The sequence below is a fragment of the Meriones unguiculatus genome, chromosome 1 (assembly GCF_030254825.1).
Source record: "Meriones unguiculatus strain TT.TT164.6M chromosome 1, Bangor_MerUng_6.1, whole genome shotgun sequence".
NCBI classification, from domain to species: Eukaryota; Metazoa; Chordata; class Mammalia; order Rodentia; family Muridae; genus Meriones; species Meriones unguiculatus.
Genome location: NC_083349.1, coordinates 20195689 through 20213738, shown reverse-complemented (window position 1 = coordinate 20213738; position 18050 = coordinate 20195689). Strand labels below are relative to the sequence as shown.

The 18050-nt window shown below is 46.3% G+C and overlaps 1 protein-coding gene across 4 annotated transcripts in view; it reads right to left on the bottom strand.

Moving 5' to 3' along the window:
* Kcnq1 (potassium voltage-gated channel subfamily Q member 1) overlaps nt 1-18050 on the bottom strand; it is a 332782-nt gene that overhangs the window by 149463 nt on the left and 165269 nt on the right. For all 4 annotated transcript variants that reach the window (XM_021633740.2, XM_060383057.1, XM_060383061.1 and 1 more), the window contains one exon: nt 17896-18016. In XM_021633740.2, the coding sequence (XP_021489415.1) occupies nt 17896-18016 (121 nt within the window). The remainder of the gene's footprint in view (nt 1-17895; nt 18017-18050) is intronic.

The following is an 18050-nucleotide window of genomic DNA, read 5'->3' as shown; positions in this document are numbered from 1 at the left end:
CTAACCAAAGCCTCACTGCCCACCCATAGAGTCTGAGGACATTAAGGTCACCTGGTTCCATTGTCTCCCAGAGTGCTCACAGAAATCACCAATCTTTTTCAATTATCCCAGCCCCAATAGCCTCCCTCCACATGGGGGTGAACCATGAGTTATAAAACTAGGGGTCCCAGAGTTGGAGAGACAGATTAAACAGAATAGATGGTTGATCTGGGACTCATAGAAGAGGGAGTCCTGCTTCTGCCTCCTGAGTACTAGATCTGTATCTATCTTCCATCAAAGATAACGGGCTTCTTTCTAGCCCCCCATTCCCATAATATAATAAAAACATCTTCCTTGGAGTTCTCCTAGCATTACAAATAGAATTGTAGAAGGATTTTCTCTTAGGATTTTTTATATCTCTTTTATTTTTTGAGTATTTTAAAAATGATTATATTTTTAATGACATTTTCTAAAATCCCTTAATAGTAAAAATTCTACTATATGCCAGTCTGACAATGCTAACATAATTAAAAAACAACAACAAAAAAAAAAAAAAAAAAAAAAAAACAACCCACACAGCTATGATGGTCAATGTAAAACTCTTAAACATTATCAAAAAATGTCAGTTTCAAAAAATATATAGACCTGAATTAAGGACATAGCAGGATGTAGAGACATGTACAACCTGGGTAAGTCTCAGAGGTGGGGACAGGGAGGGTTTCATCTTCATTCAAAGATGGCATGCTACTTGGCTTAATTCATGTAACATTCCCATAATGCTGTGTGTGGTAGTATATGCCTTTAATCCCTGCACTCAGGGGACAGAGGCAAGCAAATCTCTGAGTTCCAGTCCAGCCAGGGCTATATAATGAGACCTTGACTATAAACAAATGAATGAATGTAAATGAAGTACAAGCTAGTAGTGCCAGGGGCTCAGGTAGTTGAGCTAAAGGGCGTGGGGTGCTGTGAAGTGGCTGCATGAAGTGGCCTTGAGGCCAGAGAAACATTCTGCAGTGTCATCGGGCCCTAAGCTTGATATGCGCCTGTAGTTCTAAAGATGTCCCCTTGGGAAACTGGCCAAAGGGTATAGGCTCTTTGCTGTTTCTTACAGGTGTATGCCATCTATGGTTACCTAAGAATAAAATGTTGAAGTCAATACACTTAGATCAGTGGCACGCTTGAAAATACCAAGAAGTGAATTTAAAAATGTAAGAGAAAGATGAGTGGGCGGGCAAAGCCATAAGCAAGCTAGAGACCCTATAGTTCACTTGAGCACTTGGTGCCAACTTCTTATGCATGTAAGTAGAAGTTTTCCATTTACCAAGGTGACTCTTCCTTAATCTAAACTGACAAAGAGTCAGTGGAAAATATCAGCAGAATAAGGAAGGTTACATACAAAACAGTTTGTGAAAATAGTAGCATCTCCCATGACTCTGAAGCCGCTGCACCTGCACCTCTCTAGCCTGCTGACAACCCTCCCCTCCCTTTAGCCCCTCCCCACCATTGTGGCTGGGGCGATTCTTCCATCAAGATGAGAAAGGCAGTGATTTTTAAGATTATGCTCCCATCCTCAACAACCTTAAGGGGATGCATTTGCCTTGCTTTTGACACCGGTGCTACCCAGTCAGACTTCCCTCTCCACCAGCCTTGCTAAGTATAGAGAATTTGGGTTGCAGGTGATAAAAGATGAACTGATGCCTTATTGTGATGCACGATGCACTTAAGGAGCACAGTAGCCAGCGCACGCCCAGCACCGTTATACATGATTCCTCAATAATGTGTTTTCCCCCTGAACATCTCAGGAAGAGGGTTCTTTTATTGTTGTATAACAGACTGAAGGTCTAGGATGCAGGAAGTTGGCAGATGGCTTCAGAACCTCCTTTTGACCATTTAACATTTTAGTTGCATGCCAGGAAATAGGACCACCAATCAAGGAGCAGGTGTGGAAGTCCTCCCAACCAGTTTCACATGGCCAAGGTTGGAAAAGCATAATTGGTCCAGGTGACCCCACTAAGAAAGGGACTGAGTCCTTGCTTTGCAGATGAAGCTGTAGAACCATTTTTACCCGTATAGGTTTATAACAGCAATGAACTAATAATCCTTTCTGGTATCCACCCCGACCCTCCACATACTCCCTTTTGGTGACTGGTGCAGGGGAGAGGCTAGGCTACATGTTAAGATTATGGTACTTTAAATTTTTTTTTTGTGTGTGTGGGGGTTAGTTTCTGGGGACTGGACCCAAGGCCTTGCACATGCTAGGCAAGTGTGCTGAACTATACTCAAAGTTCTGTTTAGTTCTGTTAGACAAAACAAACAAAAACCCCCAAACCCTTTGCATAAATTACATTTTATTTATTCTCTTGTTCTCTCCTAATGTGATATGCATTGTCCCATAGACCCCTCGATAAAAGGGAAAACAACAACAACAAAAAACAAACAAACAAACAAACAAAAAAAAACAAAGTTGTAATATACTTTGTTTTAAATCTTCCAAATTAACAGGCCAGTATATACTCTTGGTGAGATCTAGGGAAACAGCATATCTGGGCCGCTTTTACAGTAGTATAGATTGGCACAGTGTCTCTTAGGCATTATCTCCCTAAAGGTGAGGAAATAGTTTAATGTGAAATAGGCTGAAGAGATATCTTAAATATCTCTCCATTTAAAATGAAGATCAATACAATATATTGCGATAAGCAGATGATTGGAAGGTTAACTTGAAAAAATTAGGTCACATATAATAACAGTAATGTTTGCAGATATGTACTTATTTTAGAAAAATAACAAACTGAGAACGATTTTAATTTATTTTGTAAAGCATTATGTAGTACCATCTTGCAGAGAGAGAATGTTTTTACAGAAGTATGGTAGGGTCTGGCCAATTTTTAGAGGGGCTGCCCTGCATCTTCCATGACCTCATTGACTCTCCCTTGAAATGCTTATCTAGAATTAGCCTGGGTCTTCTTTTCAGTAGATAACTGGTCTAACTGTCTGATTTTCCATGGGAGAAATTCATCAACAAATCACTTTCTAGCTTGATGAATTCTCCTGTAAGATTTATAGTTAGTCTTCATAAGTGATTTTCTTTGTGTGTACTTAATGTTGTTTGGTGGACAAGAGCAGCCTAGAAGGAGCTCAGTCAGCAGAGATGCCAGGAGGGATAACATGGGTGGGGAGGACCAGCCATGCTCAATGGGGAGAGCAAATTCAGTGGGAATTAATTTCATAAGTGGTCGGCTCATAAGTGAATACACTTGAATGGATAATCACTATTTTTAGCTGCTCTATACATTCATCAATAGGGGACTTGTTCCATAAATCATGGCACAATCAGAGGCTCTGCAGCTGTTAGTGGAAAGGATGCTGCTTGTCTGAGTAAAGCTCTATCTTCCCATTCATATCCATTGGTGCCAACTGCCCATGCTAAACCTGCAAGGTTTCATTTGGCATGGCCTCTGGGACATAGGGCTCAGGCCCTGGCCACCGTGTGCCGCCAGCCTCTTGATCTCTGCATTGTGTCAGCAACACCTTTGGGAATGTTGAAACTACTGGGGATGCTGAAACAATTCATGGGCTACCCTTTGGAGGAAAAGGAGAATCTGAGTCCCATCCATTTCTTAAAGGTGCCTTTAGGAAGGTGGCTTTTTAACATCTAGTGTTGCATTCCTGATCCTGTACCACCTCTACATGGCTTTGCCAAGCACTATTGAATCCTTGTGTTGACTAGAAATAGGGCTGGTTCCAGGAATACACCAGCTAACAACCTGAGCAGAACAGTGAGCACGTTCTGTCTGGGAAAAGCCTGGCCCAGGGCAAATGGCCACATCCCCCTTACAACACACTGAGAATCCCAGCCCTGAGAAAGCAGCACTGTTACCCGCTCACTCGAATGTGCATCTGTAAGTAAAGCCATCTCCTCAGATGTAACACATCATAACAGGGCAGGCCTATGCAGACGGCTGCAAGACTATGGCATTTACATGTGCAGGAGGCACATATACAAGGGCACAGCAGTGTGTGCCACCTGTGTCAAAAGGAGGCACAGAGACATGCGTCATTGTGTATGTAAAGTCTCTGGGAAGAACCAATGGGACTGAAAATAGTGGTAACAGTTAGGAAAGGAGACAAGGGAATTAGGGTTGGGGTAGGAGACCCTTAGGTATTTTTGTTGTTTGTTTTTGTTCCTTCTTTACCCTGATTTATTTATCACTGTTCAATTTGTGTATGTACACACAAGTTTGTGTGGTGCATTTTATTGTGATTAAAAAAAATGTAATACTAGTGTATATAGAAGGTTCGCTTTGATGTGCAGTTTTTTTTTTGTGTGTGATTCTTTTTTTTAGCATAACATGAATACTTTACAAAAGTCCTGGTTGAACATGGCAGGTGCCATTCCAGATTGGGAGTGGATGCGGGCGGCCACAGTGTGCATGCTGTGTGGACAGCATGCCTGTGAGCAGCCGCTCTCCAGGCATGGAACTGGGAGTCTCTGGTTCATGTCACTCTGGAGCAGGGGCTGCTCTAGCACAAAGAAGGTTTTGAAAGCAAAAGGCAGAGCCAAAGTCAGGGCAGGCTCTGGGCAGGCTCCCAGAGAGCCCAGCAACCCTCTGCTAAAGGGTGCCCTGCACCCCATTGCACAGGCGGGCACCTCCTGTGAAGTGAAATTGCTACACCATTCTCAACAGTACAGCATTTTGAGTGGAATGGTTCTGAGAGAAAAGAATGAGGACAGCATGTTCTATTGTACCTCATTAAATACTGAAGTTTTTGTGTAACTTTCCTCCATTTCAGGTAATCTTTGATTTGATAATGAAGAACGACAACAGTTCATCTTTCAGTTCAGTTGTCTCTCTGTTTATCTAAGTGTCCTCTAAACTAATCTGTTTATTTAAAGCAGAAGGGAGATTTAGAACTCAGCCTTTATTTGCAGAAGTACTGGGGATTGAACCTTAAGCCTTAAGCTTGCTGAGCAAGTGCTCTACCAACAGGCTACATCCTCAGCCTGAAACTAATTTATTTTTAAATTTAACATGGATCCCATTCTAAGTTAATCCCATTTCATATTGGCAAAACTCTGCATTGGGGAAGGCTGGGTTATCTTCGCTATTGAAATGGCTCTGCTCTGTAGCTGGTGTGGCTCTCTCTGTTCTGTGGGAAATGACACAATGTTGACCTAAGAGGGGCCCTCACTTCTCCCTACTGAGTCCCAGTGGTTGGAGAGAAGGAGAAGGAGGAGAAGGAGGAGGAGGAGGAGGAGAAGAAGGAAGAGGAAGTAGCAGCAGCTGTGAGCCTACCCCAGCCCTACCTACTTGGGACATGCCCATGCTAGGCTTGTCTATGGATTCTGCCTTTGGCATCCCTGTTGCCCACCTGGGCTCTGGCAGAGAAGTTGGGCGGGAAGAGGCCAGCCGAGTACCCGCCAGTATAAGAGGAAACGGAGAGAAACAGCTCCAGTCAGCCCCAGAAGGGAGGCCTGGAAAAACTCTGCAGCTGGAGCTAACACAAAGGACTTTTCAGATCCTGCAGCCAAGGTGCCCAGTGCTTTTTTTTTTTTTTTTTTTTTTTTAATACAGCTATTAGGGTGACAAGCCTTTCCAAAGGCCAGCAGTTGGCGAGAGTTTCCAGGAAGCTGGTCTGGCATGGGGCTGGGATCATAGCAACTTTTAACGAGTGAAGTTCAGAAGGAAGGAGTCATCAGGAAAGGTTTAAGGTTCAACAAACTTTTTGAATTATTTTGCAAAAAGTTCTGGCTTTCCAATTCAAAGGCATGTTTCCCTGTGAAGGTTTTAAGCCAGAGTTTATTTCAAAGACAACACAGACTGCACGTTTCTGATTCATTCCCTGGAGAGATTTGCCTAATCCTAGAGACAAGGCTTTGCAAGTGCCATCCAGTGCCTGGAGACACCAGAGCCATCTTACTATCTCTTCAAACAGCCGTCCACCCACGTGTCTCTCCCCTCTACCAGTTTCTCTGGTTGTGAGTACACACATGCGCACACCTTCCCTGAGCAGGAAGCTGCTCTTTGCCAAAAGTGAATGGAATTCAGATTTCCAGGGGCTATCCTTGGTCTGTAGCTTTAGTAGCTATCTGAGGAAGAAAGATGCTAGTGTGTGTGCTGGGGCTGGGAGAGAGGGGCTTCCGTGTCCATTCACATCTTTTTGGGGCCCAAGAAAAACCCACAACTGGCTGTGCTCTCCCTAGCCCCACCCAGACTCAGTCACATTCCTTCCCTTCCTGAGCCCACCCTGGGTGGCCCCAGCAAACCAGCTTCCATTCCTCCCTTCCCACCAGTGGGGAGACCTACCCCATGTCCTCATTGAACAGCCAACAGTAAAAACGAAAGTCACGCTGCAAGCCCCAAACAGCTGAAAAGCACAGAGGGTTCCTCTTATGCCTATTCTCGCCCCATCAGAGACTATACCCTTTTTCTCCTGGGACTAAGCTTTCATACCTTCCCATGCTTGCTTCCAGGAACTCTTTCTAACCTACTTCTGCCTGTAACATTCTTGGGCCTGGAAATTAAGAGGCTGCACTTTGGGTTCCTGTAGCCCTTTACCACTAGAACTTTACAACATAGCAGGGATCTCTATCCCAATTTAAGCCTTCCAAGTCCTGCGACCCAGCATCCCCAGGAGTTGTACATTTATCAATGTTGGCATGGTTTATGGAATGAGGCACAATAGTGATCAGCAGTGGCAAGGTTGACTGGCTTGTTATGCTAAGTTATTGGGATTTGCACTTATCTAGCCATGGAGGGTTCATGTGGTGACTCTTCTGCAGCCATCAGAATGGATGAGTGACTGTGGTGGATATTTTGGTTTTATGCTCAGCTAGGCCTGATACCTAGGCAGAGGCTCAGCTCAAAGGCTGAGCTCCAGTCCCCAACTGCTCCCTTTGTTTGTGAATGAGACTATTTTTAATGTCATAGCCTCCTAGTAAGCAGGATTATTTCCCTGAAATTAGTTCTGGAGAAGATTGAGGCTTCACGATCTGGGCCTAGCCATCTCACCTGGTTCCATATGTCACAAGGAACTCAGCTTGTCTATTCACAGTTGGCTATCTCTTCTGTCTCTGGTTCTTGCTTGGTCAAAAATAGCATTGTTCACTAGGGTCTTCTGGGTGTTCTGTGAAGTGTTATTATGGCTTTACTGGACAGCCTTACTACTCTCTTTTGTGGCCAGTCCTAGATCCCATCTTTAAGTATCTGTATCATATCTTAACTTTACCTCAACTGCAGTGGACTTCCTGTCCCAGTCGTAGGTTTTGAGTGTCCCTTCAGATGGCTGGGATGCGGTACTCAAGGAAATGCCCCTGGAAGCTAGCAGTAATGCAGCCATTTGATCTAGCCCCACTGGCGGTAACTAACAGAACCTAATACAGAGGAGATAGGTCCTACCAGAAAAACAACATAGGGCTAAGAATTGGGCTTGTCTTCTGGCTCTGGTCCTGCCATTAGGCAGCCTTATACTCTTTTGTCTCCAGTTGACTCCCATTCTTTTGTCTTTCCATTGCATGACACCCCCAGGGATGTTGGGACCCAAACAAAGGCCACCATGTTGGGACCATTGCCCAGTGATAAGACAATTTGGTGGAAAAAAAAAAAAAAAGCCTGGTAGCATGGAGCATGGGGAACCCCAGGGAAGAGTATCTTTTCTGTTTGTATGTTTGTTTATTAAGACAGCTCTCATGTAGCTCGAGCTACGCTTTGTTCTCAAACTCACTATCACTGAGGATGACCTTGAACTCCTGCCTACTGGGATTACAGGTTTACACAACTATACCCAGTTTATGCAGTGCTGGGGGGGAGGGTTAAACCTGTTGCTTCATAAATGATGAGCAAGCTCTCTAACAGCTAAATCACATTAAGAGAAGAACATCTTACGTGGAGCCATGAGCCTCTGGAGTTGACAGCTTTACCCATCCCCCTCTGCACACATCATGCTGAATTCAGTCAGGCCTGGAGCCTTTTGTCAAGCATCACTGCGCTTAAGGTCACCCATGTTGTCCACTAAGTGCCTATACCTGGAGCCCAAACACCCAGATCCTAGAGTTCATGGGGTAGGTTTTCTGAAAAAGAGCATTTCAGTGTTTCAGATTAGTAGTGTCAATTTAATAAATCTAAGCTGGGTGGTGATACACCTTTAATCCTAGCACTCAGGAGGCAGAGGCAGGTAGATTTCTGAGGTCAGCCTGGTCTGCAGAATGAGTTCTAGGACAGTCAAGGAGACAGAGAAACCGTGTCTCAAAGACAAACAAACAAAACTCCATATACAAACATGAGGGAAATAAAAGCAAGCCTACCTCCAAGAGATAAAAGGGGGAATTTGGCAAGAGAATAAAGACCTCCATGGAGCAGAGGACCGCTATTCAGTTTAACAGAGGGAGTTGGCTCACAAATATAGCCTAAGTGTAGACAAGGCCAGGGCAAGGGAAGAGTCCCAATATGACCATCACCATACCATTTTCACCTCAGGTACAAGAGAGCAGCTACTGAAGGAATAATATCAGGGCCAGAGGATGGCTTCCTAGTTCTACCTACCTCAATGGACCTGGCTCTCTTAGGGCAGCAGGTTTAGGCCCTATTGCAGGATAGGTGGAACCATTTAGGTGAGAACCCTGGCTGAGAGTGAACATGTATGTACATACATGTTCTCTGACCCTCACCTTTCATTCTCTTTCTCTGCCTACTACCCCATCTCACAAATACCTTCTTTACTACTTGGAAAATTTAGCTTCATTCTGCCTCATTTCTCCAGTAGGGTACCACAAGCCACTGTTAGGACCAAGCTATGCCTTGAGTACAATGCAGGCTGATTTTATATGAGGGCTTAGAGCCAGAGTTCTCAGAGAGAAGCCAGGTAGAGTAAAAATTATCTCTGAAAACATCTTCAGTTGCACCCCTCCCCAATAGTCTCTCTCTGAGCCTTTTGATTACTCCTTTCTAAATTGCTTTCAGATTCCCTATGTAAAAAAAGGTGTCAGGGGGCCTTCGAAGTGTCTCTGGGACTATAGCCACATGTGTAGAGAGGTTACTTGGGCAAAATATCTAAATGGATGGTAAGGTGAGGGTTCTGGAGCTAGAGACACTTGATTCTGAGGTGCAGACCAGGACTCCTATCTACTTCTCTCCATCTTTTATTTCTCTTCCTCTTCCATGCTTCCAAGATGTGACCCAGGTCTCCCACGGAGCCAGCCATACCTGACAGACTTATAGTCAGACCTCTGTTAGCCAGTCATTGCCAAGGACATGTATTTCAGGTGTGGCTTCTATCCAGGACACCTGAACTTCCTAAAAGAAGTACATACATAGCATAAATGCTGAGTAGTAGGTTTTGGGACACCATGAGACGCCTGGGAGGAAAGGTCATCCTGGTCTATGAAATCTAGAGATGCCGACAGGCCTGGAGGCCAGTGTCGGCTCTTGGCTTCCGTATTTAACAATGTCAGTCATGGTATATTTAAGAGGTTAAGTTCAACAGAATTCTCATGGCAAAAGGTGATCAGATAAGCTGTACCCAAACCCACCACAGACTGTTCAAATCTACATAATGGTCATAGAATCTCACATATTAATTGTTCCAGTGTCAGTTCACTGTTCTTTACCTTCACCAAAGGAGACCTAGGTCCCCCCAGTGACAGTGTACCTCAGGATGACCCTAGTTCTACCAGTATTTCTTATGGGATAGTAGCAAGTTTCTGCCCTTCACGAATCTTTAGCTTCCTCTTCTGTAAAGCTGAGGACTGCCTCACTCCTGAAGTGCAGCCCAGGCTAGCTCATTCTTAGCATTGGAAGCCAGTTTGTGAATACTGTGGCCACATTTGGGTTTATCTTTCTAACAGAGAGGCTGCTATGGTTTCCCTATCACTTGGAGGGCCAGTGGAAGGCAGGATATATAACTTAACCCCCTCTTTAGTCTGTCTGAAGGTAGGTGCTTGAGTTGACAAGTCAGCCCAAGGATGAAGGGATCAAATGACAGGAAGCACACAAGGCACTGTCCTCTGATCCCACCCCCTACTTCCTCGTAACAAAATTATGGGTGCCATGACCCTGCCTGTCCCTCTATAATGGGAGTCAAAACAGCTTACAGCCCCTTCCCAGCTACTTAAAGCTTTAGTCAGGACCTGTAGACTTCCCCTGCTGCCACCTTATGCCATCTCATCTCAGAGCTTGGCACTTTTGATTCTTCAAGTTCATCTTGGTTAGGACAGCACTTGAGATATAGCTTGACCCATTTGTTTATAGAAAATCATTACCTGACAGGGTTTTATTTTCATTAATTTATTTAATCACTTCACAGCCTGATCTTAGTCTCTGTCCTCTTCTCCTCCCAGTTCTCCCCCTTCCCCATTCCCATTCCCTTTCTCCTCAGAGAAGGGGAGGCTCCCCATGAGTACTAACCCACCCTGGCACATCGGAATCATAGCAGGACTTCTCTCCCAGTGAGCCAGACAAAGCAGCCCAGCTAGGGGAAAAGGATCCAAAGGCAGGAACAGAGTCACAGACAGCCCCTACTCCAATTGTTAGGGAGTCCACTTGATGATCAAGCTGCATATCTGCTACATATGTGTAGAGGGCACCTGGCAGTTTTTAAAGTTCTTAGGTCAAAGAAGCAATAACCTCATGGGGTCTCCAGTCACAAAAGGACACTTTATACTGTCTAACACTTCTCAAGTAGTTCCCCAAATCAAATACATGGCTGGATACCTGTGCCCATTTGCTGAAATTTATATACCAACTCAGGAAGATATATTCCAGTGTGTTAATAGACATGGGGAACTATAGCTCATAGAAGTTAAGGAAACTGCTCTAGAGTCCTGTGAGCAGCATTGAATCAACCAAGCTTGCTAGGGTTTCCGGAAAGACAGTGAATGTCCTTAGTCATTGCAAGCCCATAGCAAACGCAAGCTTCCCAGGGTGTCCTAGAAGACATTGTTCTTAGCCATTGCAAACCCACACCAAATCAGACCATCACCTGATAAGTTTGACAAGCTGTAACCACTATACAGTAAAGTACAAGGCACAGTAAGAGGAAAGAAAGGTGATGCAACTAGCTGGAGAACTAGCTGGGCCATGATTCCTCAGAGCCCTTCTCTCATGCCCATCTAGAGGGCCATCAGAGAGGACATTTTTCATAGAAACTGATGCGGATATGTTGAGGCAAAGGCCTTACAGAGACAGCAGAGCTAGTCATGAGGAAGAACTGTGGGAGCCTGTGTAACTCAGCCCCCAGTTCCCACAGATACACTGCAACAATAATGGAAAGGTAACACTGCCCAAAGAGCAACCTGAAGCCGACCAGTGCAACATAGGAGAGTCTGGAAATAGAACCATATGCCAACAGTGAGCTGATTTATAGCAGGACAGTAGGGCAGGGATTGGTGCTGCATCAGACTGGATGGTCCAAGTAAAGGAAAATGCTTATCTTGACCTTGACTTTACATAGGACACAAAAATCGATTCCAGATGGACTACAGATCTACATGTGAAAGGTGAGCTGTTAAAGCTTTAGAACAAACCAGAATATCTTTATGACCTTGGAGTACTCAAAGTTTCTTAAGTAGGACGTAAACAGCACTATCCAGAGAGGAAATGTTTGATTAACTGGACCACATTAAAATTAAGACCTCCTGTTCATCAAAAGACACCAAGGGAGGGGGCAAATCAGTCTGCAATGGGGGGAGGGCAGTATTTACAATCCATGTGTGTGTCTGACAAATGGCTCACACCCAGAACACCCAGGGCATAGAGAGATAAAACTGCGATTGAAGAAGAACAGCTCTCAAGTATGAGATATGGATGTCTTACAGAGCACGATAGATGTGATTAACTAAGGCTACAGAGTGGGGATCAGCTTATTGTATATTACACTCATTTAATGCCCTAGATACCCACCAGGATGGCTAAAAACAAAACAAACAAACAAGCAAAACAAACAAGCAAAACAAAAAACAACCAGTGAAAAATTTCAAGTGTGTGTGAGGATGTGGAAAAACTGGAATATTCACATGCTACCAAGCAGGAGTAAAAATTGGGATAACTGTTATGGGAAGGAGCCAGTCACTCAGGGACCTAGCACTTCTATCCTAGGCACACAATTAGCAGAGATAGCCAGCCATGACTTTCACCAAACACATGCATAGAATATTCTTCATAACTCACTACCAAGACCTGTTATGGGTAGTAGAATGAATAAGCAAACCACAGGCCACACAGAGTGGAGTGCCAGAGAGCAAAGGCTCTTGGGACCACTATTCTCTTCAGCCCCACAGGGGATTTCGCAGACATCACAGTAAATGAAAGTGCTGGCTACAAGGGTGTATGTGCTGTGTGATCCATTCATGTAGCTTTCAAACACAGGCAAAGCTGGCTGTTGCTGCTGCATGGTGAGTTTATGGCTGTTCTTGGTGTGTTGGTGATAGGAAGTGGGAACTGGAGGGCTTCCTGGGGATTCTGCTGCTTTCTCTGGATGTTTGGGTCTCAGGGAAGATGCATTAAGTTTACATTGGAGATCTGAGTACACTTTACGCTTTTGGTGTATACCTTTTCTACTGTATATAAGTTTATAACAGAATGCCCTGAGAAGACAGTATTTTCTGAGCTTTATTGGAGACACAACCTCGGTACACAGTGCCCTGAGAAGATAATATTTTCTGCACAACCTAGGTACACAGAGGGACTGGGCTTGCCTCCTGCTACCACCTTGCTTAAAAGGATAAGTTACTCCAGTATCCTGACCAGACTACCTTGGAGCTCTGTCTTTAGCAGGCTCTGTAGTTCGGTTTCCACTTCCAGCTCTAGGCAAAGCACACAGGAGATATGTTTGGGGGCTCTCTCTGTTATTTGGAGTACCTCTCTCTTATGGTATCATCCGTGTAGTATATACAGTCACACTACTCTCCATTGGCCTCTCCCTCCTTCTGTGGTCCTCTCCTTCAGAAAAAAATCTAGGAGGTTGCTGCATCCCTTTTCATGTGTTTGGATGGAGGAAGTGAAACTAGGGAAGGTTAAGGGGCACTGGGGGCTGCCTGCAGCTGGGCCAGTGCAGGCTGGGAGCCAGATTGAGGGCATCCGATTCCCAGTCCCGTCTCTTTCCCACTGAGCCACTCCGCCTCACTTTTAATTTAATTAGGAGAACATTTAATCCCCCCGTGCATTTCAGAGACGGGTTTGAGCCTGGCTGGGGCTGTGTGGGGCTCTGACAGGGATCCTGTGACTCATACAGCCTTGCACAGCCCTCCCGGGAGGGCTCCCATGGGGCTTCTTTGGCACCTTGTGCAGACAGAGGTGGTCTGGAGATTCACAGAAGACAGGACACTAGTCTGGAAAGACAAACTGGTCTCATCTGTTCCTGACAAGCCCCCTTCCCTATCCTGCACACTGCCCCCAACACGGCCTCTCAGTCTTCTGCCATCAACGTTTGCAGGTTGAAAAGCCAAGTAAGAGAAATGGGTGTCCACTGAGGTGCCACAGCAGGCTCTGATCATCTCCAGTCCCTGAACGTCCCAGACAAAGGTCTCCCATCAGAAGAGCTAGCCCCATGGTCCACTAATGCCCCCCTTTCCAGAAGGCATAGGCTGGCCCCAGCCTCGCTGACAAATGCAGAATTCAGGAGACATTAGTAGTGATGTGGATGAAAGCCAGGCCACAGCGGGCCTCCCTGGAAAAGAGAAACTCGAACGTCTTGGCGTGAGATTCTGCAGGGTCCAGGAGAAAGTTGAAGACATGGAAATTCTAATTAACGCACATGGGGCTGGTTTTGCTCAAGGATTTTTGAAGCTGTCATGTCACGAGAGGCCCAGCAAGCACATGCTCGCCCGGGAGGTGCTTGTGGGCACCTGGTGGGACTTTTGAAATGCCCTAGCCTGTGCTTGTTTTCCCTCTGTCCTCTAGACTTTCCTCCACCCATCTTAGTGAATTGGGTGGCCTCTGAATGCTCCCACCCCACCCCCAGAGTGGGATGACAGGCTGGTTAGTAAATAAAAGTTGAGGCTGCCAGTCGAAAATGTCAGAACAGAAAAGTCAGGGGGGTCAGGAAACCAAACCTCTTGGAAGAAACTTTCAGGGAAACTGCATGACAGAGCCAGGCTGAGCTGTAGGCTGCTGTGCTTATGGTAGGTAGGCTTGGCCTTTGGGGATGTTCATCTTGGGAATCCTTGTGCAACTGATGGGGCAAAGGTGTGGGTTCCGGACAAGTTCTGATTGGTTCATGAGCTGGAGCGTAGGGTGAAGTGGCTGTAGGAAAAGCTCACTGAGGCCACACCCAGACATGCTTGTTTAGCTTTGAGCTATAGGTGCTCATACCCTGGGCCCAATGTCTCAACATCCATGGGAGGTACCTGGAGACCTTGCTTCATCTCAGGCAAGGCTAAGGATATGCTCTGTGCCAGAGTAAAAGTGGCAGTCTTAGGGTTCTTTCATCCTAGAATTTTGGGAGTGCTGGAAAAGGAGTGACCATGAGGAGCCATGGACAATCTGCTCCCTACCAGACCCAGGCTAGACTGGGGAGCTGATACTTGGGGCCTTGATGATACCTTCAAAAAGATGTGAGAGGCATCCCTGGGGAAAAGGAAGACCGAGTATACTGGAAACGCGTACAACTTTGATGGCTACAGGAGTGAGAAGGGCATTCCAGCTGGTGGGATACATGTAAGCCCTTGCCCTTACTTCCAGTAAGCAGAATCCTAGGGAGTTAGCCTAAATATTGGGTGTAAGGATACCCCCATATCTTGTGGCAGTTTCTCCACATGTTAGCAAAGGTCTGTATTCTCTGTTTCATACTTGGCCCTCAGAAACCTGGAGTAAGGCTTTGGGGTAGAGGATTCATGTTGAGAGAGCTTGAGCAGTACAGGGCTCCCTTAAGAAATGATGTTAGAGCTAGAAAGACAGCATCTAACTGAAATGTTTGCAAAGCTGAGGTCCAGCTGCCCAGGGCTGGACAAGGCCTGGGGCTTACATGAAGAGCTGCTGGTGCTTGCCTATTGAGCTGGAGTCAGAGACACCTTGTCTCCTCAGCACCCTTGCCTGTTTTTCCACAGCTCTCTAGTTTTCCATAGGCCTGTATCTTGGCCTCTCTGTCCCCAAACTATCAGTGGCCAACAGGCTCTGAAAAGAGGAGCTTCACCCAGCCCCAGGGACCTTCCCATAATCAAGGCTACAGTGACCTCACCTCCCTGGGGCCCCTGGGCGGGGAAAGCTTGAGATGGAAACAAAATGTGTCTTTATTTATGCTTTTAATTTGAATTCTGGAACTGGCCCAGCATGGTAATACATTTAACATCAGTAAAATGCTGAAGAAAAATGGATCTGTTTTTCTACAACTGCCTCCCACCCACTCTGCCCCCTGCAAGACCCAAGTACACATCTCTGTCCTTGGTAGACACGTACCAGGGTGTGTGCCTCTTTTTTTTTTTTTTTTTTTTTTCAGTGTAGGTTCATAGGGCCAGTTGCCCACAGGAGCCATGCTGCATCACTGAGCTGCTGGAGCCTAGCTTAATTACACACATCAATCAACAGGCTGACTGTGCAAGAGGCAAAGGAATGCAGCCTTGGTGTGGGCACGTGGGCCCCTTACACAGTACCCACATTGGCCTGTCCGCTCCCCCAGGATGGGGAGGGGTCTCGGTAAGGCCAGTAGTCCTGGGAGTGCATAGGGTTCTAGGACCCAGACACAGACTATGCTTTTGGTCATTGTCTTTGCTAGGACTTCCAGCAAGGAAGTCCTTGACTTCTGAGGTGTGTGTCCAGATTCCTCGATGCCTCAACCCTGACCCCTTTGACCAGATCATATCTTTTTGCTCAAGCCTATGATCTTTTTTAGTCGCAACCTTTGGTCTTTCAACTCGGCACCACCATGGGCTCCTTTCCTACCTTCCCACCTTCCTAGGTTGGCTTATTCCCAGCTGTTGCATTTGGAAGAACATATCCTAGAAAAGGGTCTTGGTGTGTTCCTGGGTGGAGATTTGACTGGATGAAGAGTGTCCACCTCCCACTCAGAGAGGCTCCAGGAGTGCTAGCCTGAAAAGAGCTGTGGTACCAGGAAAGATGGTGACACATTAGGCTTATAGCAGCTAAGAAAGTATCATTCACGTTCCTGAGACTCTGTTACCTCAGAGTGGAGATCAGAATTGGCCTAGTATTCTAACTGGCATAGGGCTGCTTCTCGAACAGATGACAGTGAATATCTGGCTCTAGGAGCTTTGAGTCTACTAGTAACAGTGCAGGAGACCTTTTGCCCCCTCCCAGGGGGTCAGCTATGGACTGAACTATGGGCAGGTATCCCCAGTCTCCACCCTCTCTTAGGACCCCGCTGGTGCTTTCTTTCACGAGCCTCACACTGCCCTGGAGATGTCAGACATGTTTGTCCATTGTTGAGAGCATTGCCCTCCTCTTGATTCAACTGCTTTTGTGTCTGGAGGCTACTCCATGGCTATAAGAATAAAATGGAATGGGTGCCAGCAAGAGGTGAGTGATCAGGAGGATAAGAAGGCTGAGTGGCCTCTCTAGGCTTAGGCAATTCCTGGGGGCTTTTATGGTTGCCATGGTGCTACTTACCATGCCTGTTTCTAAGCAGGCAATGTCATATTGCATACAACACCAGCCACAAGACACCAGTGTTTACACTTTGAGTTTTCTTGCGCCCTGGACTTGATTGAGAGCCTTAACCATAGTGTAAGCTATTGTTCTTCCCACTGACAGCCTATACCTGCCCAGCCTGTCTGGACTTCTGCCCACACCTCTGTTCCTGCCTGCTAATGCAGTCCACCTGTAAGGTTTAGGAGGGAGAATGACCCCTGCTTTTCAATAACTTGCTGGCTCTCTCTGAGCCTATGAGCATTCTCACATCTTACAAACCATGAGATACTACTAACCTCCCTTTGAGTTTGGGTGGCCTGGGAAGAAAGTGGGTATGGCTTGGTGGATCATAATCATCCCTCTGACAAGCCTTCCTTCCCCCAGGGTGGCTATATGGTTACTTAAGAAGCCCTTAGCACTGCGAGTCCCGGTTTCTTCAGTCATTGCAAAGTCAAACCAGCACCAGGAGGATGGTAAAGACAAGAAATCTTGGCATAGTCCAGAAGCATTATGACCAAGCACACAAGGCTAAGGACATGAATTTTAGTAGAAAGAATGAAAGAGTCCTAGTATGTGAATCCCAGGAGGGCTAAGAGTATGGCATTAACATCCCAATACAAAGACACTTTTCCAGAGGAGTGCCCAAGTAGGGTAGTGGTCAGAAGGGGCCTGAGTGACCTGTCTCTCATATGGCTGCCTCTACTGGTCTTTGGTGGGAACATTTGAATCACATGTTGCAGAGAAAATCGTACCATGGCTGGGTACTGGGGATTGGCCTGGTGATGCCATGATGGGGACCCAAACAGGGGGAGAGGATGGGCATGTGTCACAGGCCAGCTGTGCCTTGGAGGATGGGGGGGAAGGCCAACTGGAAGGCATGGAAAATCAGCCATTTCCTCCACCTGAAGGCGCCCCTGAGGACAGTAGCAGCAACTGGCAGACAGCACCCGGCATCTGCCCCGTGGCTTTGGCCAAAGTTCCATGGGGAAATGCTAAAAAACAAAGTTGACTCTTTTGAAGGAGTGGTGGTGGGGGCTAGGGGAGAGGAAAACAATTTTCTCAGACGCTCAAAGCATGAAAACAAGTGGAAAATGATCAGTCTGGTTTTCCATAAGTCAAAACAAGAGGATCATGTTTCCAGATTCGGTGGGAAAGCCCCTGCTCTCTTCTCCTGCATGAGCCCTGAGGCAGCCCCAGCAGCCAGCTGCCCCAGGTTCATAAGGCTAGGCAGTGAGTTCTGGGTCCTGAGTAAATAGACTGCATCCCAGCAAGAGGATGAGCTTTGTCCTATGCCAAGGCAGTTTCCTCGAGCCCCAGCCTTTGTGGGCAAATGGACACTCACTGTGACACATGGGTGATGGGGGTCAGCAGTGTCTCTCCTTCCAGGTCCAGGTCCTCAGCAAAGCTGTTTGTTCTCAAGAAATGCGGTGTGCTTACTTCCAGCAGTGTAGGGCTCTTCCTTACTGTGAAGAAGGTATGGGGACAGCTCATTAGACT